The sequence below is a fragment of the Tachyglossus aculeatus genome, chromosome 15, assembly GCF_015852505.1.
Source record: "Tachyglossus aculeatus isolate mTacAcu1 chromosome 15, mTacAcu1.pri, whole genome shotgun sequence".
Taxonomy (NCBI): Eukaryota; Metazoa; Chordata; class Mammalia; order Monotremata; family Tachyglossidae; genus Tachyglossus; species Tachyglossus aculeatus.
The window spans coordinates 9,381,766-9,407,022 of record NC_052080.1 but is presented as its reverse complement, the minus strand read 5'-3'; the positions used below and the strand labels follow the sequence as shown (position 1 = coordinate 9,407,022).

Here is a 25,257-nt window from a genome sequence, read left to right as displayed (position 1 = left end):
CACTTACTGTTTGTCTTCAACTTGCCAGGCTCACTGTTCCGGCTGCCAGCCTGATTAATAGCCTTGACAATAAAGATGTATTTGGTGCCACTCTGAAGCCCGTGCACTGTGTAGTGGTTTTGTTTGATGTTAGGAACAATCATCCAGCTGTCGGCTGAGTTACACAAACCTGCAATCACAACCAGACACATTTGATCATGACTGACTCTGATTTTACCACTTTCAAACTCCAGGAGACCCCACCAAACAGTAGAATATTTTACATCTAGTTTAAAGGTGCTTCCTCACTCCTTAGGGCGTTGTGATAAAACAATCCTCTGAATTTTGGTGGGGCACTGTTGCAACTGATTCGCTCCAAAAAACTCTCAAATCCTTTTACTTTTCTAAAGATAAAAATGGGGATGTCTAATATGGGCAAGACCTATTAAATCCTTCTACTGATTTACTGTGTGCATGGGAACTTCCTCTCTGCCACCTTTGCATTTGGGAAATGGATGGGTCTGCACGGTCCTGAACAGCTGTATAAAATCAGGGGTCCAGTTGGGGCCTATCCATGTCGATATGGATTTTGGTTCCTCTCTTTACTTTTGTTTAAATGGTTGGTCTGCCCTCCTACTCACGGTACTTTGCCAGAGCCACATGGGCAGAAGCTTCCTGGCCAGCTGACAGTGGCTGGCATAGTCAGTAACGTGGCTTAGTGGCAAAATCACGGGCTTGGGAGTCAGATGTCGTGGGTTCTAATCCCTCTTCCACTGTTAGTCTGCTGTGTGACCTTGGGCAAGTCACTTCACTTCTCTGTGCCTCAGTTACCTCTTCTGTAAACTGGGATTGAGACTGTGAGCCCCATGTGGGACGGGGACTGGGTCCAACTTGACTGCCTTGTATCTACCCCAATGCTTAGAACAGTGCTCGGCACATAGTAAGCGCTTAACAAATACCATAATTATTATTACAGTGGAGGAGGCTTTTGAGAGAGTGTTTCTTTTTCTAGTGACCTGCATCTGCTTAGGCCATACCTGCCCCTCCCCATCAACACATGCTCGCAGAGAGACACAGGTAAACAGGTGTTTGAGAGCGAGCCCTTTCCCATAATGTCTACATGGCAGTTTGACGGACCGTTAGCACTAAGACTTTTCCAATTCCCAGTTCTGTCCCCAACTTCACTGCTTCGCGGCAGACTCCTAAGTCTGGGCAGGGAGGAAGCAGGGATAGGAGAACAAGAGTTCTAGGCCAACCTCTGACCAATCATTTGTTTTCGATTGATTTGTAAGACTTGAAGGAAGGGACGAACACTATGTCTTGGGCTCAGAGGACATAATGGGATGCACATCAATCAGTAGTATTTATCAAGTGCTTACTCTAGGCTAGGCACAGTACTAACCACTTGGGCAAGCACAATAGCATTAGCAAACTCAAGGAACATCCCATTGTAAGCTACCATTGTAGCAGGGGAGACAAAATGTGGAGGCAGAAACAAAGAAGGTTCCTTATTCTAAGTAAACCCTACTCTACTCCAAACTTCCCACGGTGGGCAAATGGTTTTGCTGTGCCAATTGCTAACCCTTCCACTTCGGACTTCTTTTTCTTTGATACTGTTCAGTTATAAGGTCTCTGGAGGCTGCAAAACTTTCCTCCTCATTTGGGATTCGCTTCCTAAATGCCATTATATTTTCCCCTCCTCTTTTAAAACCCTCCAAAGTTTATCCCAGTGGCCCTGTGTTCCTATGAGGCTCCACTGGAATCAGAAAATCACACTCCTTCCCCTTGCTGAGGCTGTCAAGCAAAATGGTGCTATCGCCTAAAGAGCACTTTTCTGAGTTAAAAGAGCACAGTAGAACACCTGAGCAGCAAAATCATTCAATCAGGCACAAAACAGATGTTGAAGTAATTATTAATTCTTTGAGACATTCTTTTAAAGTACCTAAGACTGGTATCCCCATGGCATTCCTATTTGTCCCTTACCCATTTATTTCTTTTATTGCCTATTACCACACTCCCCTTTGAACAATTTTGGCACTGGCCCAGATGTGGGCTCGGACAATACCGACACTAGTAGATGGATATGAGTGTAAAGCCTTCAGAAGTTCTGCCTGCGGGTTTGACATCCACCTGCCTTCTGAATGGGGCTGGGTTTTTTCTGCTATCCCTACTGTTCTGTTCTTTCACCTCACTTATTCTTGAAGTATGAGTAGATTGGAGCTGACCTTTCTGAATGTCCTGACCTCTTGCCACCTCTCACATACTCATTCTTCTAAGATTATATCATATGCAGAGTTCTATGTGTGATCCGACTCATTTTCCAAAGTCCTTTTCCTTTACTTATTTCATGTGGTCCTCAAGACATGTCTGTAACCTAGGGAGAGGTGGGTATGATTATCCCCATTTTACAGATGAAGAATCCGAGACACAGACCGGCCAAGGAACTTGCCCAAGTTCTCACGGCAGATCAGTGACAGATCTAGGACTAAACCCCAGGCCCCCCAAATCCTAGATCTATGCTTTCCATTACCCCTCATTTCCTCCAACTCTCAGTAAAGTGAGATCAAAGCCAACAGAGCAGTTTGGAAAAAGTTTTGCACAGTTAGTTCAGACTCCTCATCTATATGGACATAACTGAATAATGAGAAAATGATAACTAACCACAAGATGCATCATGGTTCTCACATTTTATTTTTTAATTTTACTATTTGGTTGCGTTTTTTCTGAGGAGGAAGGTTAATATGGTCTGAGCAAATCAATGTAAAATGCTTCTATAAACTTTAATCACTGAATAACTCAACAGCTCAGGTTTAATTTAGTGGTGGCAATACTTTCAGGGACAATATAACACAGATGTCTGAAGTTGCTTCAGACTGAACCTTGGCTTTTAATTCAAAGCTTTAGCCCAACACTGATTTAATTTTTTTTAATATAAAAGGGGTCTGACAGGACTTCTTCAATTGGAAAATTTTTTCTATATTTCTTAGGAACAGAAATAGGCCTGGGATGGCAAAGATCTATCGGACACAATTCATTTATATAATGTGCTTTCCGTTTAATGACGAACTGGTCATTGTTTAGATTTACCTATATGATTATGAAGCTAATAGCTAAAAGACTTATTTACAAAATCATACTATGCAAGTGGGAACAGCAAGCAGGAACATTGCTGTAATAGCCTGGGCAAAAACTATTTAACTTCATGTCCCTCTAGCCCAATAAATTGGATTCCTGCTATCCCTGGATCCACACTGAAAATTTATCTGGAAAACTAAGGCCTAAATATATATTTTGGCTTCAATTATCTGGATATTTCAGGAGAAAAAGCCACACAAACCAACCTGTTTCCCCTGAACCATTTGGATAAGTGACTCCAAAGTGCACATTTAAACCCTACTGAGGTCATTTCTTTCCAGATCAATCTATGAGAACTTGTGAGCTGTCATTTCTTCTACCATATCCTGAAGCATCAAAGAAGAATGATGAAGCTTGTAAGATAATTAGTTCATAATTAAGTCTAATGAACTGTTTTCAGTTGCACAAATTCTTCTCTATCCTGCAGCCTACAAGATAATAAGGTTAACAAAGCATTTTTTCAATAATGTAACTCATTATATGATTTTAATTACATTTGGGATTTCAGTGCCTGGAATGGACACAGTCACCTTACTGTGTGACATTAGCCATGTGGATTCCCTCTGGAGAAGCCTAAAATCAACTTCTAATGGTCCTTTTTTCTTTGAAACCAGAGCTAACAGAGGAGAATATTTTTTGGGTTTTTTTTGGGGGATTGACCTTAAAATGGGTATATGCCTAATAACACTTCATGAAAGTTAGTGAGAGGCAGTATAGACAGGTGGAAAGAGCATGGGGATGGGGGTGAGCTGGTTTCTAATCCTGGGTTTGCCATTGGCCTGCTTACGTGAACTTGGGCAAGTCACTTAACCTCTCTCAGCTTCCTCTTCCATAGAATGGGGATAATAATACCGGACTCTCCCTATTTGGAAGGAAAGTTGTGAGGTTATAAATGAGATTATTAATGTGACTAAGCCCTTACTTTGCTGTTTTAGGCCTCCCTAATGTGTCACCTATTCTCTGGACTCTGTTCTTCTTAAGCACTTGGGTAGTTCCCCTGCCCCAGCCTTATAGCTGGTATGTAAAGATACACATGTAAATTACCTTCATCTTTGTTTCCCCTTCTAGTCTGTAAGTCCCTGTGGGCAGGGGCTGGCTCTATCTACTCTTTTGTACTGGGCTCTCCCAAGTGCTTAGTGCAGTTCTCTGCAAACAGTAAGAGCTCAATAAATATCATTTATAGTTTGAAAGCTCTTTGGGAAAATAAAAGCACTGTTCAAAAAACATGAGACGATCAATCTGAAGTCTATTTTAAATTACGGAAAATAAGACCCGAAGAAAGCACCCAGACATTTTTGAAATTGTGCACTTGGGTCACTGCAACCAGAATTTCAAGCCCATTAAACATGGAACCTTGGTATTTCTTGTGAGGCTCCTGGCCTAGGAAGGAATGGAAAGGGAGATCAGCAGAGGTAGAAGTGAGGCCTTGCGATGAAGACTGAAGGGTGAGGGAGGATTGAGTCTGAGAAGCAGGGCTTGATTTCTCTTAGAGATTTGGCTGTGCAAAGCCAAGTCCAGGGAGGTAGTTGGCCAGCTGCAGTTTTGCTCAACCAATATGGTCCATAGACCATTAAGTTTGAGAGCCACTGACTAATGGGCTGCCAGCAGCCTTTTTTTTTTTTGCTGCTCCTTTGCCATTTGAGGAACTTGGCAGCCAAAGAGCCTTTCCACCTCTTCACCAGCCTGCTGCTTTGATCTGCCACGTTCCGCTGTAAACCATGAACCCAGGCATTTCACAGAAGGGTCTTTGACCCAGTAGCATGTCAAGGGAGACACGCGAGGCGGAAAACTCTGGTGTGGGAGACATTGTAGACTGTAAGCCCCTGGAGGGCAGGAGTCCTGTCTGCCTCCTCTCTTGTGCTTAGTTGGTAGATGGATGGATTGATCGATAGGAGACGTGCCTGATTGTAAGCACCTTTGGGGCAGGCATAATACCTACTGCCTGTATTATACTTAATGGATTGATGGGAGAAAGGTTCTTGGCTACTTGCAGGGAGCAATACGTAGACAGATCTAGAAATTTTCTAGTACACCCACTAGAGGACCAGGGCCCAGGAGGGGTCTAGAATGGCCATTTCCTAGTTTCTATGGACCAAGGAATCCCTTTGCGTGCCTGTGTATGTCCTCACATGTACACAGTGGGGTGAAGGCCTTTAGAGTCCAAGATGGATCATGGCTCCTGATGTCACGCATTACTTCCAAGTACAGCCATTTCCTAGTTCCTTCTACTTGGACATCAGAACTTGGAATACAATCTGAAGAGGCTCTCTCTTTGGAGCATGGCCTAGTGGAAAGAGCACCAGACTGGGAGTCGGAGGACCTGGGTTCTAATCCCGGCTCTGCCAGTTGCTCTGCCAAGTGCTAGGTGTATGACTTTGGGCAAGTCACTTAATGTCTCTTTGCTTCAGTTTTCCTCAACTGTAAAATGGGGATTCAGTAACTGTTTTCCCTTCCACTTGAGACTGTTAAGCCTATGTAGGATAGGGACGGTGTCTGACCTAACCAATTATGCACTTGGATCACTACAACCAGAATTTCAAGCCCATTAAACATGGAAACCTTGATATTTCTGGTTTGATATATAGAAAGTACTTAACAAGTACCATAAAACAAACAAACAGAACTTGCTTCCCCTACCTGTAATCTACTTTAATTCCTTTCTCTCTCTCTCTCTCTCTCTCTCTCTCTCTCTCTCTCTCTCTCTCCCTCGACTGTACACTCTTTAAGAGAAGGGACCATGATTACTTACTCTTTTTCATTCTTCCAAGTGCTTAGTACAATGCTTTCCTCAGAGTTTGCAAGCTCACTGTGGGTAGGGAATGTGTTTTTTGTTGGTTATTATATTGTACTCTCCCAGGTGATATAGTGATTTGCACATAGTAAGTGCTCAATAAATACTACTGAATGAATGAATGAATGAAATACCATTGATACTGGAATCAGAGTTTCCAGGCCATCTCTGAACCAGCTATTCAATTTAATATATGTTTAAATATTTCTAAAGATCATAGAGCACAGGCCAGTTGGAAAACTTAATTCAAGCAAACTACATTCAACAAACAGCATGTGACAAAAAATATTGTCCCATTCATTCAGTACAGTGTAATGCTAAATCCCAGATCATTCTTAAAAATGTCTGCACTGCCACTCTAGCTTATTAACTTTTCTGATGGTCCACTCAAATGAAGGGAAGGGCAGGGCCCAACTATATTGATTTGGCTCACATCAGAGGGCCGAATGGAAAAAATTAGGTCTAACAACCTTGCATGGTTTCCAAAGTCTGATCAGCACCTGCAGTTTCACTGTTTTACATCTGCTCTCCAAGGGCTAGTTTGTTCAGCACCTGAGCTGTTAAAAAAGGCAGCTCTGGATTGGTTGCTTAGTCTCTTCCTTGAATTCATCTTCTCCCAGATTCAGCTGCTTCACAGTAAATATTAGACAGATGACATTTCTGAAATAATCGAACTCACAGCTGTGAAGCCAGTTTTGAATCTCCTGGGTTTTGGGCGATTTTACATTTGTTTTATGTGTATCATTCAGATGTAATTTCTGTGCCAGCATCTCAATAAGTCACCGGTGGTTTAGGCAAATGGAAAACTGATTATTTGGAAGAATTAACTTCAAGGACTTGGTATTTGGGAACCGTTCTGCAAGGGAGCTGGTGGGGATTTATCTAGTGTTCCAAACTCAAACTTTTCTTGCCTGGATTGGTCAAAGAGTGCTCCAGGGAAACATGAATAGATTCAGAATACTACCCCTTCTAATGCTCTGAGGAAGACTAGGCATCCTAAATATTTGTTCCTCTGGTATATAGGATGATCACTCTGACCTTGATCATTGTAATCTACTATAGTAGAGCAGAGCACTGTACTAAGTGCTTGGGAGAGTACAATACAACAGAATTAGCAGAAACATTCCCTGCCTGTAATGAGCTTACAGTCTAGAGGAGTTTACAAGTAACTGTCAGAGTCAAATCAAGTCTTCCCATATGCAAGATTGAAGGCTTTGTTTTAAGTCTGACTTTGTGAATATCATTTTCTTGAAAGATGTTTTCAGAGGTTCTTACTGTGCAATGAGTTGTTTTGACGACTCTGAAAACTGTCCATGGTTTTAAGTGTGAATGTTGAAGCAACAGCAGATATCCACATGTATTGAACATTTTTCTAGGCTTTAATTTGGCAAGAATTTATAAGTGGAACAACTAAAACTTGGCTCTTGTATTGCAAATCATCTCACAATCACTCATCCTATCCTGACTGGATTACTGCATCAGCCTCCTTTCTGAGCCCCCAATCTCCTGCCTCTCCCCACTTAAATCCATACTTCACTCCGCTGCCTGGATTATCTTTCTTCAGAAACATTCCAGGCACGTCACCCCCCACTCCCCCCCAAAAAAATCTCCAACGGTTGCCTATCCACCTCCATATCAAACAAAAACTCCTCACTATTGGCTTTAAAGTTCTCCATGACCTTGCCCCTTCCTACCTCACCTCTCTTCTCTCATTTTTCCATCCCAGCCCACACACTTCGCTCCTCTGGTGTCGCTAACCTTCTCAAAGGGCCTCTATCTTGCCTGTCCCACCGCCGACGCCTGGCCCACATCCTACCTCTGGCCTGGAAAACCCTCCCTCTTCAAATCCGCCAATCACTCTTCCCCCCTTCAAAGCCCTACTGAAGGCACACCTCCTCCAAGAGGCCTTCCTAGACAGAGCCCAGCTTTTCCTCAGTTCCCCCTCACTTCCACCTCACCATGACTCGCAATTCCTCTCTTTCCCCACCCCACAGGACTTATATGCTATATATATATCTATAATTCTGTTTATCTTGAAGCCTGTTTACTTGTATTGATGTCTGCTTCCCCCCTCTAGACAAAGAGCCCGTTGTGGCAGGGCTTGGTTCTCTTTATTGTCGTAATGTACTTTCCAAGTGCTCAGTACAGTGCTCTGCACACAGTAAGCGCTCAATAAATACAACCGAATGAATGAATGAATGAAATCATTATAGATTTTTAAATACTAACCAAGGAAGGTGGACACTGTAGATGATTAAGTGTACAAAATATTAGTTCTCAAATTAATTTGATTGGATGTCATCAATCACCAATAGTATTTATTGAGCGCTTACTGTGTGCAGAGCACTGTACTAAGCGCTCGGATGGTGTGAGAGGCACACTCTACACCAGATGGATGGAATCCCAACCCATATATTTTTACAAGGGATTTTTTTCATATAATTCACAAGACTGGTGGATTCATCTAACTCACAAGCACTTATACCATTCATATCAGTGGAACATTTGCCTTGGATGCAAGTAGATCTATAATCCACCTTTTCCCCCAAATTCCCATCTGGATAAAACTACTATGCCTGGAAGCTCTATTAAATGTTTAACCATTTTTTTTCTTGTAATATGATCACATAACAGTTAAAAATTATTTGCCATTTTTATGTCCTAGGTGCTAAATGAATGATATAGTATTTAGTTGATTTTATCATTTTCACTAGCATTGCTTTTCATGAGAGAACTCTGACAAATATTCACCGCTTTATTTTCAAAAGCATGGTCTTCAAGGTTTGATGGCATCCTGTTTAGATTAAGCCTTTTTTATAGCTGAAAAAAAATGCCACTTTGGGGCTCTCAACGATTTAAACATATTTCTCTCTGGCAACCTTTCAGTGATCTGTGCTGTGAGGGAGGTTATCATACCTTATGTCTACTCAGGACTTCTTCCCAGAAAGCTCAAAGCCTTTAGCAGACATGTCCTAATTAATCTTCATAATATCCCTTTCAGGTTACAGTACCTCATATTTTGGGGAACAGAGGCTCAAAGGAGTGAGTCACCCCAGATCCAGTCCACAAATTCTTGGGACTCGAAAACTAAGAGATTTTGACCTCCAATTGCACAGTGGAGCACTAATAATACATACCTGTACTTGTGAAGTGCACACGATGTGCCAAGCACTACACTAAGCACAGTCCAAAAGACAGGGAGAACAGGTATTTAATACCCATTTTACAGATGAGGAAACTGAGGCACAGAAAAGTTAAAAGGATTTGCCAAAGGTCACCCAGGGATTAAACAGGGATTAGAGCCCAGGTCTCTGCTTGACCCATTAGGCCATGCTGAGCCCAACTAAACTTATTGCTTTGAATATCTGGAACAACTCTCTCAAATATTTAAAACTTTTAACTGAAGCAAGAATTTTTGGAAGGGAGAGAATGGAGAGGGGAAAGACATGATAAGAATAAGTGGGGAAGTGGAAATCAAACAATTGTACTTATTGACTGCTTACTATGTGCAGAGCACTGTACTAAGCATTTGGGAGAGCACAATACTGTAGAATTAGCAGACACGGTCCCTGCCCATAATGTGCAGTACATATCTATTCTATTTATTACATATCTATTCTATTTACTACATATCTATTCTATTTATTTTATTTTGTTAGTATGTTTGGTTTTGTTCTCTGTCTCCCCCTTTTAGACTGTGAGCCCACTGTTGGGTAGGGACTGTCTCTATATGTTGCCAATTTGTACTTCCCAAGCGCTTAGTACAGTGCTCTGCACATAGTAAGCGCTCAATAAATACGATTGATGATGATGATGATGACGATGATGATGATGAGCATACAGTCTAGAGGTGGAGACCAAGAGAAGCAGCGTGGCCTAGTGGATAGCGTACCAGTCTGGGAGTCAGAAGGACCTGAGTTCTAACTGTGACCCCACCACTTGTTTGATGTGTGACCTTGGACAAGTCACTTAACTTCTCTGGGCCTCAGTTTCCTCATCTGTAAGATGGGGATTGAGACTCTGAGCTTCATGTGGGACCCGGACTAGGTCCAACCTGTTTAGTTTAGTACCCCAGAGCTTAGTACAGTGCCTGTCACATAGTATGTGCTTAACAAACACCATTTTAAAAAAAGAGAAGGGAGGGGAGAGGCAGAGGAGGAAGAAAAGGAGACGGAATAGAGAAATACAAAAGATGTAGAGGAGGAAGAGAAAGACTTCATTTGAACAAATGGAAATGAAAAAAATCAAAATGATTTCAGCTATATTTTTTATAACCTTTTGCAAAAGGCCAGGAATTGGACTTTTACCCTGTTTTAGAATTTACATCCAATGAAGCAAAAATGCTTGTGGTAATACCACCTCCACTCTAAAAACCTATTTCACTATAGGTGTGAGAGAAAGAAAAGGAAGCTTTATGGGAACTGGGAAGATCTGCCTTTTCAAATGTGGCATTTTCCTTAACTCAGACTAGCACAAAGCAGCTCCATGTCTTGTAGAGAGAGTTGTTGAAACGCTATCCAGCGGGCAACTCTCAATCTCTTCCTCCTCCTTTGGAGGACATTAAACTTTAAACATTCATGATGCTGTTCCTGGAGAAAAATATCAAATGCTACATTAAAATTCATAGCAAGCATGGGGAATTCTGGCTGGAAGAGTCAAAGGAAAAATGGCATTTAAAACCTCTGAAACTCCATTAACATTCCTTTGCACATTCAAGTTCTCTTGGGCATTTACAAGAAAGGAATGGATGCTAAAGAACTTCAAACTATTGTAAACAAGGACCATGTCTTGATAGAACAAAGGTACTGTTGCTAAGTAAATTTTTCAAGTTTGCTTGTCATCTGAGTGAATTGGAGTAGAAGTGGTTCACACCCCCCTCCCCCTCTATGTTCTGCCTCCTGCCTGCATAATAATACTACAAAAAAAAAATGGGTCATCGAACAAGCCACATGCTTTATGATCACAGCCTCCTGTCTCTGAGAGATTAATCGGCATGGCTTTCTTCTCTTGCTGCCTCTTTTCAATTTCTTTGCAGTGCTTAAGCTTCCTTCATTAAGATTTTACTGTGGGGAAAAGGGGCAGAATGAAGGTACTGGCTGATCAGTTTTATAAAAATTCAAAGGGGTAATGATAGAATAATTCATTATTCTGTTTGAAAGATATTTGTTCTTCGCTCTTGTAGGATGATTACCTGGTTTAAATACCACATTTTTCCAGCTGCCTTTCCATTGATAGAGCCAAAATTCAGCAGTACATCAACAACTTAAGAGAGAAGGTGGAACCAGTGTAGCCTAGTGGAAAGAACACGGGACTGGGAGACATAAGACCTTAGGTTCTAATTCTGGCTTTATCTCATGCTTGCTGTGTGACCTTGGGCAAGTCACTTAACTTCTCTGTGCCTCTGTTTCCTCAACTATAAAATGGGAATTCACTACCTGTTCTCTCTCCTACTTAAACTGTGAGCCCCATGTGGGACAGGGACTGCCTGACCTGACTGACTTGTATCCACCACAGAAATTAGAACTGCACTTGACATATAGTAAATGCTTAACAAATACCATAATGATTTATTTTCACACTTTTTAATGGTATCAAAAATGCTTCAGGTAAAAATCATAAAAAAAAGAAAGTGTAAACAGGTTCCTATCATTCCATACAAATGAAATTCCTAGAAATTATTTAAGGAGAAATGATGCCAGGATAGCAGTTTTTTAATGAGGGACAACCCTTTTTTTAACACAGGTCATCACACAGTAAGCGCTCAATAAATACAATTGAATGAATACTCAAGATCAAGCGTAATTATGGGCTTTCGCTTTGCCAAATAACTGTTTAGGTTTGTGGCACTGCCTTGCCATCTCTTAGGATCTTACAAATATTAAGATGAAGAAGAAAAGCCAGTAAACTGTTTTAACTATGGTTTTGTGCTGTGCCAAATGACGTATTTAGTTGTTTAATTATTATTTGTAAGTCACACCATATGCAATTTGTTATTACGTTCTGGGATGTAAAATATAGGGTAATTTAGAATGCACAAGCATTACGTTTTCCATTTGCCTTTCTTGACTGATCTGCTGAAGAACCAGTATAAGATATATAATAGAATGAGAGGGATGCACAGTACTTACTAACTACATTGGCTTGTCCGGTGAAGATAGTGTACTGAAGCTCATATGAAACAACGCTGAACTCATCATCGGACATCCAGTGGACAGTGATGGTGTCATAGGAAGCGGTGCACAGCTCTTCTCTGATGGTTGGAGGATTGGGAGCTGATGGAAATCAGGAAGAATTTTAAAGGGAGAAAGGAATTCACGTGCTCAGCTCATGTACTTAATAAATTCCTTAATCAACCAATCTGAGAGGAGGTTTTCAGTTCAGTTTAGAGGGATGATCAACAAGAATCTTTGGAAGAGTCTAACTTCAGGTAAAATAAAGACAGTGCATCACAGGGTGGCTCATTTCAATCAACCGCGGCCTTTTAGTTACAAATTAAACATAAATACACAGTTCCTTTTTCTTTATTTCATGAATATTTACAGAATCCCTCAATACCTTCAGATTGGTATTATCTAACCCTGAGGAATGATGAGCAAGAGGGTACCTGTCATGTAGTTCTTTCCAGCATCCTCTGCAACCACAACAGGCCACCAAGACACACAGTCTCCTGGGCTGGCAGGGATAGAGAAAGTAACTGATCTCTCTCTCTCTTCTTCTCTGTAGGCGCCTCGTTAGGAGGCCTCACTCCCCCTTTGTGTGTGTGTGCCAAGGGATGAGTCTGGATGGTGCCCCAAGAAAAGTGTTGACGATTTTTCCCACAAGCCTCATCTCTTCTCTATGAGAAGAGTAGGGGAAAGCTTTGACTGGGCAGGAGTTAATACAAGTGTTGGTTCATGGGTAAAATTAGAGGTGACCCTCACAACATCTGTGCAGAGGAGTGCTTCTAAAACACCTATCATCATATTTACATCTACAATTTAAAAAATAAACAGTAGTTCATTTGACATTAAGGAAGCAGTAGGACATAATAAAAGTGTATGGGATGGGAGTCAGGAGTCCTGGGTTTTAATCCCGGCTCTGCCACTTGATTTGTCTATGGTCTTGGGCAAGTCAATTAACTTCTCCCTGCCTCCGTTTCATCATCTGCAAAATGGGGGTTAAACATCTGTTCTTCCCCCCTCTTACACGGTCAGCCCTCTGACGGGTAGCCACCGTGTCTGATCTGACTCTATTACATCTACCCCAGTTCTCATCATGGAATGAGTGCTGAACAAATATCACAAGGTATATTATAACAGTAACACAGTAAATTCAAAGAGCTTTAAAGAATGTACAGAGTATATCAGTCAGAAATGAGTCTTTAATATATACTAGGTTTGATATCTATCAGATAGCAAAAGGGGCATCTAATTTCTTTATATCACTCCAATGTGGAGAAGTTGTGTTTTTTGGGATTTCTTTGGGGAGACCTTTGTACTGGCTAGATACTAGTGACTCTTTCCCTTAGTAACCCAGATGGGTAAGAAAAATGACCAAGACCAGCTGTGTTTCGGAGAATTGTGTTTTAGATCCATATGGACTCATAATTCTCTTCAGTCAGCACTTGAGCAACTTCAAAAAGTGGGATGAATGCTTACATTCCAGAGGCTAAAAGAGAACTTTGCTCATAACTGCAGTGAGCTACAGTGCAGACCGCAAACCAGGGGCCCCTGAAACTACCTATTGTGTTTGTGTTTCAGAAGAGGGAGGCAACTTCACAGAAAGTGGGAACTTTCAGTCCCCATTCCCAGGCCCTTTGAAATTTTGTCCAGACCCAGAATACCCAGGGTACGATTCGTAAGCACTGTCTATCTTTTAGGCTTACAGTTAAAGCAAAATGCCCCAGGTTTTGTCAATGCAAACCAACATTATTCCTTCTTAGATATGAAGTGTCATCCATCTCTCAGTTTGCAAGATCAAAAGCATGGTGGGAAATATATATATGCATCTAAGGGAGGTTTTTTTTCAACCAGGAGCAGCATTCCATATCGAAAGGCCAGGTGCAAACTGGAATTTGTTTATGATTTTCCACATGGCCCTTATAAGAAAGGGGCCTGTCCAAGTCACATTAATTGCCTAGAGATAGTGCCGCGACTGGCTTAAAAAATTCACTACATTAGTCTTATGCCAGCCATCAGAGAAATACTCTTCACTAATTCAAGTTGTTAGAAATAGTCTTCATTTTTTAAACGCAATGGCATGCTCAAAAAGCCTCTGTTGCAACACCCAAGAGGAAGTCTGTAGCACTATGACATGTGGCGACAGACTCATGATGAGGAATGTCAACTTTCCGGTTTATAGACATGATATGCCACCTAGTTAGCAACATATCATGAGCCTTTCTACTAAACTGAGACACACAATAAATGTCAGGAACTGCTAAACCTCCTTTGATTGAATGCCCAGTGGGTACAGATTCTATTGATCTCTGTGCTTTCTAGAGTTCTGAGGGGGTCTATTTGTACCAATATTAAATTACAAAAACATTATGTCCATTTCAGTATACAGTTAAATGATTCAATATGCAGAAGTATATTTTGCCTGCTTTTCTCAGAGGACATGAAAAATGGAGGCAAACATTATGAAAATATTGTATTTCCTGTCCTCACATGTGTCTGATAAACTGTTTGGACTCGGCAGTTGCAGTCAGGCATCGTTTGTTACAACGAGGGTCTATGTTATGTCTAGAAATGAACTAAATATCCTTTTAGGATGGATAGTTAAAAGTAACATAAATGATGGGCAAAATCGCTCTTTGGCAAGGTACCACGGGTAGGTATTAGAATGAAATAAACATCCAATATACTTAATGGAAGCACAGATTGATTGGCCAAAACAAGACTTGATTTTGTAAAAAGAGATGTGAACAAACATTTAGGGAATAAAGAGCGTACTGTGTGTGTATACTTACACATGTACATATACACATATGTGTTTATGCATGGTGCAAAGATCAAATTGTATTGCTGGGCGAAAACTATAAGCCAATTCCAAAATTTTCTGGCTCATCTAGGATTCATTTTTTTTCCCACTGAGCTCAGAATTAAGCCCACAGTGTGTAAAATATATTATTGTCGGGAAAGAAGGATCGGATGCCAGTAATGTTAACCTGAAAAGACTACCATGAATGATGAAGGAAAAATCATGGGAACTATAATGAGGTTTTGGTCTTTCAAATATCCGCTTACTATGGGCAGGCACCACAGTTTTGTACAGGGTCCTTAAGAGAACTCTCTGGGTACAACTTTCTATCAGCAAGTAAAATGTTGCCCAACAAGTCTTAGAACCAGTACGCCCTCCACTTGAAGGGGAGAAAGCTGATGGTTGCTAAGATCCTCTGCTAGACTATCATCTCCTTAAAGGCAGGGACTGTCTACTCAATTAATTGTACCTTTCCAAGCGCTTAGAACAGTGCTCTGTGCAGACTGATGGTTACCGATTTCCAATGAACAAGTCACAGATATTGTCATATTATGGATAGCGATTTCTTCAATCACTGTTCAAAATTTAAACCTAGATGTGATTTTTTTTCATTTCTTTTGAACTGGGTACAAGAAGCATGAAAACTAAAAATGTTATCTTAGTTATCCAATTCTCGTAAAAGATGCATGCTCTGGGCCCAGTTCACATCTCACTTCCTCTTGTCAGTGTGCATGTCAGTGGAGTTACTTGTCGGGCAGAGATGGGTCCCTGCATTCAGAAAATGCAAATGGTCAATTTAAATCATCATCATCATCATCAATCGTATTTATTGAGTGCTTACTGTGTGCAGAGCACTGTACTAAGCACTTGGGAAGTACAAATTGGGAACATATAGAGACAGTCCCTACCCAACAGTGGGCTCACAGTCTAAAAGGGAGAGATTTTAAATGGCAAAGCAAACTCAAGCGGTGACGCTTCTTAAACTGCAGAACCTGACTGAACTCTTAGGAGTATAGAGAATCTGAAAGTGCAGAACCATAAGTGGTATAGGTCAGTGGTGTTTTCTAATTTGGCAAATATATAAAATCTTGGTATAATATGACAAATGAAGGAACCCTGAGCCATCTAAATGCTGGGTTATTTTCTAAGTTTATGGTGGAATTTCCAAGAAACTCTGCCTTGAAATAATATCTCTCATTACACTATATCCTTTTTACCTCATGATTTTTACAGAGACCTCCCCCTACTTCTCTGCTTGCTCTTCAGGGTTGTGGAGTGCTCTCCTTGGGGGTAGAAACATTCAAAGCTTCAGCTGAATACATTTTAGCTTCTCTCTCTGTGATCAAGGAGCCCTCTAATTCTTGAGGCTTGTGACAGTGCTGAGAATTCACTGCTAAGTGTGGGAGATATTCTAAGTCGTGCCAGGACATATAAAATATTGGGGAACAGAAAACTATACCTGTAAGGTAATCCAAACATTCTAGCAATTTCTTCTCTCTGGAAAAATCCAACGCGAAGGTGTCAAATGTATCATTGAGGTTAATTTCAGGAATTAGAACTTGTGAGGATGCAGTTGCCATGGATACCCTATAATGAAAATAAAAGTTTTTCAGAAACACAAAGAGCTTTTCATCTTTCAGAAACAGGGAATGTCACAAAAAAGAGAACAGTTTATAAAAATACTACTTGTTTAGCAGTGAAAGACTATTTAATAGGTTTGAGTGAGCGTGTTTAATTGTCCCCTCAAAAGGCATCAAATCATTTCTTAACTTTAAACGAATGAGCTCAAGCAAAATACCATAAAAAATTTAAAGCATTAGAATGACTTGCACTGTTGAATTCTAAAGTTTCTTTGAGAAACTGAAGAATATTTATGCAATATTTTATGTGTCTGTCCTGAATAGACCGGCGCCGTCGAGGAGAAACCCAAGAGGAATTATTTTGTTCTAAGTATTTCTTCCCACGTCTGCCTGTAAAACTGCTAGTTGGATCCTCCAGGTCAAATGAGAATGATCAATTTTCACCTCATGAAGGCAAGTGGAGGTGGAGAAAAGTAGTATTTATAATGTATGATGTAGTGGAGAGAGCCTAAGCCTGGGAGTCGGAAGGTTGTGGGTTCTAATCATGCCTCCATCACTTGTCTTGACATGTCACTCCACTTCTCTGTGCCTCAGTTTCCTCACCTGTAAAATGGGGATTCAGACCATGAGGCCCATTGTATCCAACCCAATTTGCTTGTACCCAAGTGCTTAGAACAGTACCTGGTACACAGGAAGCACTTAAATACCAGAATTATTATTATTACTATTGAAAGTTATAATAGTAATAATTATGGCTATTTGTTATGCCCTTACTTTGTGCCAAATGCTGTACTAAGCATTGGAGTAGACGAAAAATAATCAGGTGAGACGGTCCTTGTCTCACTTAGGCTCATAGCCTAAGATGGTGGGAGAACAGGTATTTCATCCCCATTTTACAGTTGAGGAAGCTGAGGTAAAGATGAATTAAGTGATTTACCCAAGGTCACACAGCAAACAAGTGGCAGAGCTGGGATTAGAACCTAGATACCCTCAGGCCTGTGCTTTTTCCACTAGGCAACACTACTTCTATTGCTGTTGTATACAAGAGTGAGTCTATTGCTATTGCTTTGATTTCATTGTTAACTTGTTTTATTGCAGAATGTACTTTTTGCGGGGTGGGGGGGTGGGGGGGGGAGAGGATGGATTAAACTCTTTCCTTTTAACACTTCTGGAAAGATGCAGATCTCTACACTGTAATTTCACACACTTTCTGGAAATGACAAGCTAGGGGAAACTTTGCCAATGTCAATATTTCCGGACAGATTTTGATCTCTTAGGTACCTGACACTCACTTCAAATTCAGTTCAATCTAATGAAAAGTTGCCAAAATACAAGGCAGGTAATACCTCTTTAAATTTGGCATAGTGGATACAGCACAGGCCTGACAGTCAGAAGGTCATGGGTTCTAATCCCAGTTCCACCACTTGTCTGCTGTGTGACCTCAGTCAAGTCACTTTACTTCTCTGTGCCTCAGTTACTTCATCTGTAAGATGTGGATTGAGACTGTGAGTCCCATGTGGGACAGGTACTATTTCCAACCTGATTAGACTTTATCTACACCAGTGCTTAGTACCATGCCTGGCACATAGTTAGCGCTTAACAAATACCATTATTATTATTTATTTTTTGATAGAAGTTTCTGGGAAGATCGCTATTATTTTTTCCCTGGTATTCTGTAGGGTGGACTAAGAAATAAACCTTAGGCAATCTGCTCCAGGCATTTAGTCTCCTGAGGCTTCCCACCTGCCTGGAATCTTCCTGAATCTATTTTCAGTTCCTGTGTCCCAGTTCCGCCCTTCTTCCACGTGGGTGGATTGCGGAGGAGACTGTGGTGGGCACGTCTGTGCTGAAAAAGAGGGTCCAGAGGGCACACACTCCGGGCATCTCAGAGAGGTTTAATTGACAAATCTCAAAAAGGTGGATATCTACTTCGGAGGAAGACGGTTGGTCCTCTGCTGCAAAAGTCATGTAGGGATAAGGGACCTCCAAAATCTCCTGCAATTCGGAGAAACCAAAAGCCTGCCCGATAAGCATAGAGGAGCTTTTCCAATCACTAGTAGAAGCAGGCTTATGAAGGCACTGGTTACCTACTAACATGGCCTACATGCCTTGCAGCTCCTCAAAGATTATGACATTTCAAAACAAATGTTCTTTAGGTGCACAAAGCAGTTCAAAAGCTTTTATTCTCCGCAGGTCCGCAGCCTCGGTTCAAATAAAAAAAAAATTCAAGGAAAGGGCAGCGTTAAGCAACCAGCTCTGTAGGCAGAATCCGGACTCCCCTGTCAGAAGAGAATTTCCCCAAAGCCTGCCCCTTTACCTTTCAGTGATATTTTTAGCCGTCTGGAGGAAGCGAGCATGATCATTCTCCTTTAGAGACTGTTCAGCTTGGGAGATGAGAGAAGTCGAGCGCTCAATGCACTGCTTGCAGTTTGCAATCTGCTGGGCCAGCTTTCTCAGCCTGACCACCTGCAACAAAAATAGAGAAGAGGAAAAAAAATCATAATGTGATGCACCACTTACAATACCACCACCATTTTTTCCTCTCGAGGGTGCATTTCGCCATTAACTTGAGTAGCTCAGTGTGGACAGCTCTAATTTTCCACTGCTCCACTGCTTGGAGAGGAGGCATTAGATCTGGAGGTAAGCAAGGAGGCACTGGATGAGCCTTAAACTCTGCCACCAAATCACTATGTGACGGGGTAAATCGAACTTTCTGTAACTCAGTTTCTTCAGCTGAACAGTGGAAGTAATTCGGCAGTAGAATCTCGATTAGCTGAGTTTCTCAGGATTAGGCATATTCTGGAATCACTCTGATACTCACCTCAGCCTTACAGCACATCCGTAAATATCCTTATACTGTACTATTTCCCCTACTTGCAATAATAATAGTAATGACGGTAATTGTTAAGCGCTTACTACATGCCAAGCACTGTTCTAAGTGCTGGAATTTAATGTCTGTCTCCTTATGTAGACAGTAAACTCCTTCTGAGCAGGATTTATGTCTACCAATTCTATTGTAGTGAACTTTCCCAAAGACGTAGTACAGCGCTCTGCACACAGTAAGTGGTCAGTAAATACCATTAATTGATCGACTTGTGTAATCCATAATCAGGAAAATTCCCAGAGATACTTAGATGGGTTCTAATACCTAATCAGGGAAAAACAAATAATGATCATGGCATGAACAAGTGTTAATATAGACAATGGAGTATTTCTGTGGGATGCATCCCAGGCAAATCCACAGCCCAAACACCCTGAAACTGTGCAAACAAAGCTATAGGCCACCACTGTTTCCTAAAATGGGCTAGATAAATCAAAGTTGGAGAAGCAGGCCAAGGATATACTGGATTTCTTCCTGGGTGTGAGGGTTGAGAAACTACTTTTGTGAGAGCTCTGTGAATGCATCTGGTCATAACAACTCTAGATATTATTATTACTCTATATTATGGGTGCAAAGATCCATGTCCTAATTAGGAAAGGGGGTATGTTTTTCCACTGATTGAATTTTTCCATGTTGAGAGTAGCAGTAGCTAGCCAGCCAGCCAGCCAAAACAAGCACAGCTGGCTTAGTCTCCCTCCCTGAGAACTCATTTCCTTCCACTTTGGGCTGACAAGATAGCCAGAGCCTATTTTGATAGCCATTTCCCTGAAATGATGAAAAAGCACATTTGTTAAGAGTAATTTTTACAAACTTCTTTCCATATCTCTACCCCTCGCCCCCTCTTAATGACTTCCAAAGAGATCTGACAAAAGCCTGTGGAATAACAGATAACAGTAAAGTAACATTTGGCTTGAACCTTTTCTGTAACCTTAAGTTGCCTGAGGGAGGACTTGCCAAATGAAACCAGAAGTAAAAATAGATGCTTAATTGGCACTGCCACGTGATGTGAGCCCTGATACCGGTGGAAGGTAGAGGTCTTTGCTGGCCTTGAGATAATATTGTAAGGGAAAGTAGCCGTAGGTGAAAGGCCAGAGTGGAGACTAGTTAATCTGTTTTATAGACAATACTGGCTCAGGGTTCCCCTGAGTTCCTATGAACCCTTCCAGAAGGTCTTCCGCTTTCTGTGTCATCATTATCATCCCCATATAAGCTAGCAGGAGAAGAAGGAAGGAAATCAAATAAAGCTGAGCCTCAGAGGCATACAAGGAATGTACAAAATTCAGGAAATTATGATTAATTGATAAGCAGAAACACCAACATTTCAATAGAGATAACAAAATAAGTAAGTTTTTTAAAGTACTGGTTTCAAGGCCAAATAGTGGTTACTATTTCATTCATTCATTCATTCAATCATACTTATTGAGCACTCACTGTGTGCAGAGCACTGTACTTGAGTTTGCATTCAGAACTAACAGTGGGGGCCTCCAACAGACCTTAAAATAAGTCTGAGGAAGTCTCTATGAGAGACTGGAAAAAACCCCACAATATTGACAGTAGAATGGAGAAACAGAAAAGAGAATGGAAGCAGGTTTTTCCACCCAACAGAATACATTAACCAGGAAAAATTCAACTGGCCTATCGTTTGGATGATTTCATCAGACTCGAGCTAACATACTGGGACATCTAATTCAATCCCCAACATCTTCTTGCCTCTTCGTTAGATTTTCTGATGAAGTATGACAATTCCCGTTTCTATAAGCATTTTGAGGAACAATGGAGTGGGGGGCCGGGGGGTGGGGCAGGGGGGAAGGCCAAGATTTGCTTCTGTCAAAACCATTTTGTATCATTTGCTTTCCCTCCCTCCAAATGGTAACTATTCTGCTGTCATTAATGACACCGTGTAGAACTTAAAGTGACATATTTGGACTCAATTTGATTTTTCCTCAAGCATTTATCCCTTCCATCATGACAGGGGGAGTTTCAATGCTTGCGGGAGTAGAGAAAAGACCCCCAATTATTGAAGCAAGCTGAATTTAGGCTCTGTTCATAAAATAGTATAGGATTAGTCTACTGAGAACAGTGCCTATACAGCATGTATTCTTAAAATGAAAAGACAGCATGTCAGCGTAATGAACTGCATGTTTCCCTGAAAGCAATATCTTATATAGTTTAGCCATGGGCATTTTATTTTATAAATATCTCTTTGCCAATCATTATCCAAGCGGCAGATATTATGTTTCCCTTGCAGGATGGTTAGATGGATGGTGAATGGAAAATTTTCTTTTTAAAAGCTTTTTTCCTTCCATAGTGCACTCTTACACATATGCATGCTCATCTACACACAGATGTGTTCACACACGTCACCTGTCACATCTTTGTGCTTATACCCACACCTCTGTGTATGAACAAACCCACAACCTGACGCTCTTGGGCCTCACCACGTTTGGATCACGTACTCCTTGCCTTCACTCTGAGTTCATCCTCAGTCTTGCCTCACCCCCACTGCTGCCGTGAACAATCTCCCAGCAATTCCCAGGATCCAGGGAGACTAAAGTGGAGTGACAGAACGGGGACTCGAGATAGGATCTGCCATTGCAGTAAACGCTTGGGCCAATTAAAAGAGAACAAGAGGACACACTCACATAGCCATATGCTTAATGTCCCCAACTTGTTGCTCTTCAGTCCTTTACCTAACTAGTTGGCTGCTGATTTAGAAATTGGTAGTACTGCTAATGTGGATGGCGTATTTTCAACCTGTTGATGCGTTGTATTTGTTGAGCAGTTAGTAGTTAGTAGAAAGACACTAAAATAAATTACAGGGGAGGGAAGTAACAAAGATGTGTGCATAATGGGGATCTGGGATGGGATGAATAAGTTCTCAGCGGACTCAAGTGCATAGGTGATTTGGTACTGTAGGGAAGCAGCACAGTAGAAGATCTGGGTTCTAATCCTGCCCTGCCACTTTTCTGCTGTGGACCTTGGGCAAGTCATTTAATTTCTCTGTGCCTCAGTCCCCTCATAAGCAAAATGGGGATTCAATACCTGTTCTTTCTTCCTCCTAACTTAGACTGTTAGCCTAACGTGAGGCCTGATTATCTTGTATCTATCCCAGTGCTTAGTACAGTACTTGATCCATAGTAAGCGCTTAACAAGTACTATTATTATTGTGGAAATGAGGTATTAGTTGGGTCAAGCAAAATCAGATGGCACGTTTAAGTAGAAGATGTCTTCTGCCTCGACACAGATACCTAATGGTGAATTGTAAATGTGACCTCATATCTTTTACCTGGAAGCTGGTTTCTGAAGGAGACGACCTAGCTATCATTGCTTAAATCAGCCTAGGGAGGACCTCTGACTTTGAGCAGGAAGGGTCAGAAAATCAGCTCCCTAAAAACAGCAGGAACTTTCAGCCTGCACCTTAGAAAGTTTGGTGTCCCCTTGTCTTTTCCACCTCATCCTTATTACAAAACTCCTACATTAAGTTAGCATGGTTAGTCCTAGCCTGTCGATTTTGGTGAAGCTATCCATGCGAGTGTTTAGCTGCCTTGATGGTTCCTTCCAAGGACATGTGTCAGAGATAGAACAGCTGTGCCTATGGGATTTTCTGCCTCCAACACTCCACTTCAAATTCAACTATCAGGGTGTTCTTTGCTCAAGTACCACTGGCCTGGATCTCCCTCTGTACAAATGAGGGGAGGGGAAAGACGTGTCCCTTTTCACTGAGATGGGTTTCTTACTTTAGCCTATCATACATCTGAGAAGATGCCTAGAACCTGAAGCTTGTCATCCTTAATCCTGTCGTCTTTAATTCAGATTTGACTGTTACGTTTTACAGTCAATCGATGCCTCCCCTCAAAATGAATGCTTTGCTCTGAGTTTCTCCAACTATTACAGGATGGTGATGATAGGAAGTTCTATGTTTTTCAATTAAATGGATGAATTTATCAATGGAATAATATAAATATAGTCACATAACCGGCTACTCAAGGATTTTTTGCATAAGGATTTGGCAGCGTGGCTCAGTGGAAAGAGCCCGGGCTTTGTAGTCAGAGGTCATGGGTTCAAATCCTGGCTCTGCCACTTGTCAGCTGTGTGACTTTGGGCAAGTCACCTCATCTGTACAATGGGGATTAAGACTGTGAGCCCCACGTGGGACAACTTGATCACCCTGTAACCTCCCCAGTGCTTAGAACAGTGCTTTGCACATAGTAAGTGCTTAATAAATGCCATTATTATTAGTATTAACTAGGAGCCTCATTTACTCCTTTAAAAGTAAAGCTTTTTACATCCCTAGACAAAATCCCCTACAGTTTGGTCATTTGCCTCCAATTACACTAATTGCAAATCTTATATTTTATTAACACTTTTATTCTACTGTTAGGATCCACGATACTATGAACAATCAGGCAGGGATTTGTGTTTCTCTAGAAATGTTTGATTAAAAAGAGAACCATAAAGAGTTAAAAAAGAATTTGACTTCTATTGTGAATAGAACAAAGCAACAGATTCCATTTCTGCTAATAGATCCTGATTGAACCTTGATTCAATAAGCTGTGACTGATGATGCTGGACTTTGATGTACCAGCTGCTAGGGCTTCAATAGGCTTTTACGAGAGTATTTTGTATTAAATCAAGAAGCTTTCTGAATTATGACCCATGAATGTTTAAAAAGAAGTACGGACGGTTGATCTGTAAGAAATCTTCTGGAATGGACCTCTTACCTTCCCTTCTTTGATTTTGGTTCCAATAATTTGTCGTCTTTGCTGTATGATTTCAATGAGAAGATCACATTCCTCCATGAGCTTAGTCTCTTGTCGGGATGCGTTTACCTAGAGAACAAGTTATACTGGTCAGTAAAATTCTGGTTTTCATTTTCAGTTGATGTTTTACTTCCGCTTTTCATTTTGCTTAGAAGAACATGTTGCATTAAATTTCCCAGTTAGGACCTGAAATAAAAATACAAATTAAAAACAATGCATTCCAGCTTCTTAGTCTTCTGCTTCCTGGGAAACGTAGCAGTCTTAACGATACTCTTGCCTCCAGGGGATTTAAACGAAGTAACATGGCCTAGGGGAAAGTGCCCAGGACTATGAGCCTGGAGAACCTGGGCTCTTGTCTCCACTCCTCTACCTGCCTGCTGTGTGACCATGGACAAGTTATTTGGCTTCTCTGTGCATCAGTTTCCTCACCCATAAAATGGGGATAATGCCCGCTCTCCATGCCTCTTGGATTGTGAGCCTTGGGTAGGACAGGCACTGTGTCTGCAATAATAATAATAATAATAATAATAATAATAATAATGATAATAATAATAATAATAATAATCACTGTGGTATTTGTTAAGCGCTTACTGTGTGCCAGGCACTGTACTGAGCACTGGGGTGGATACAAGCAAATGGGGTTGGACACAGTCCCTGTCCTACATGGGACTCCCAGTCTCAATCCCCATTTACTGACTAGATAACTGAAGCACAGAGAAGTGAAGTGACTTGCCCGAGGTCACACAGCAGACAAGTGTTGGAGTCAGCATTAAAACCCATGACCTTCTGATTCCCAGACTGGAGCTCTTTCCACTACACCACGCTGCTTCTCTGCTGATTGTACTGTACCTACCCCAGTGCCTGGAACATGGCAGGTGCTTAACAAATATGATTAGTGGTGGTAGTGTATTAGAACTATAATGAAAGCCACTGAAGGGCATGTGAGCTTAAACCCAGGTTTCAGCCCAAGTGTTCTTTCATTAATTCAGAAAGCCTATATAATTAGGTGGTAATGAGCCTAAGTCTCTGGAAGCAGACCCAGCGGGAGAGGAATATGCATCCTTGGAACCCACCGCTGCCAAGTGGTTTTCTCCCCCTTCTAGACTGTGAGCCCACTGTTGGGTAGGGACCGTCTCTATATGTTGCCAACTTGTACTTCCCAAGCACTTA

General features: G+C 41.3%; 1 protein-coding gene across 5 annotated transcripts in view; it reads right to left on the bottom strand.

The window, feature by feature from the left end:
* The window catches only part of MID1 (midline 1), a 329,808-nt gene that overhangs the window by 10,674 nt on the left and 293,877 nt on the right, over window positions 1-25,257 (bottom strand). For all 5 annotated transcript variants that reach the window (XM_038757166.1, XM_038757167.1, XM_038757170.1 and 2 more), the window contains 5 exons: window positions 24,049-24,156; window positions 18,764-18,912; window positions 16,326-16,453; window positions 12,034-12,177; window positions 8-169 (listed from right to left, as the gene is read on the bottom strand). In XM_038757166.1, the coding sequence (XP_038613094.1) occupies window positions 8-169; window positions 12,034-12,177; window positions 16,326-16,453; window positions 18,764-18,912; window positions 24,049-24,156 (691 nt within the window). The remainder of the gene's footprint in view (window positions 1-7; window positions 170-12,033; window positions 12,178-16,325; window positions 16,454-18,763; window positions 18,913-24,048; window positions 24,157-25,257) is intronic.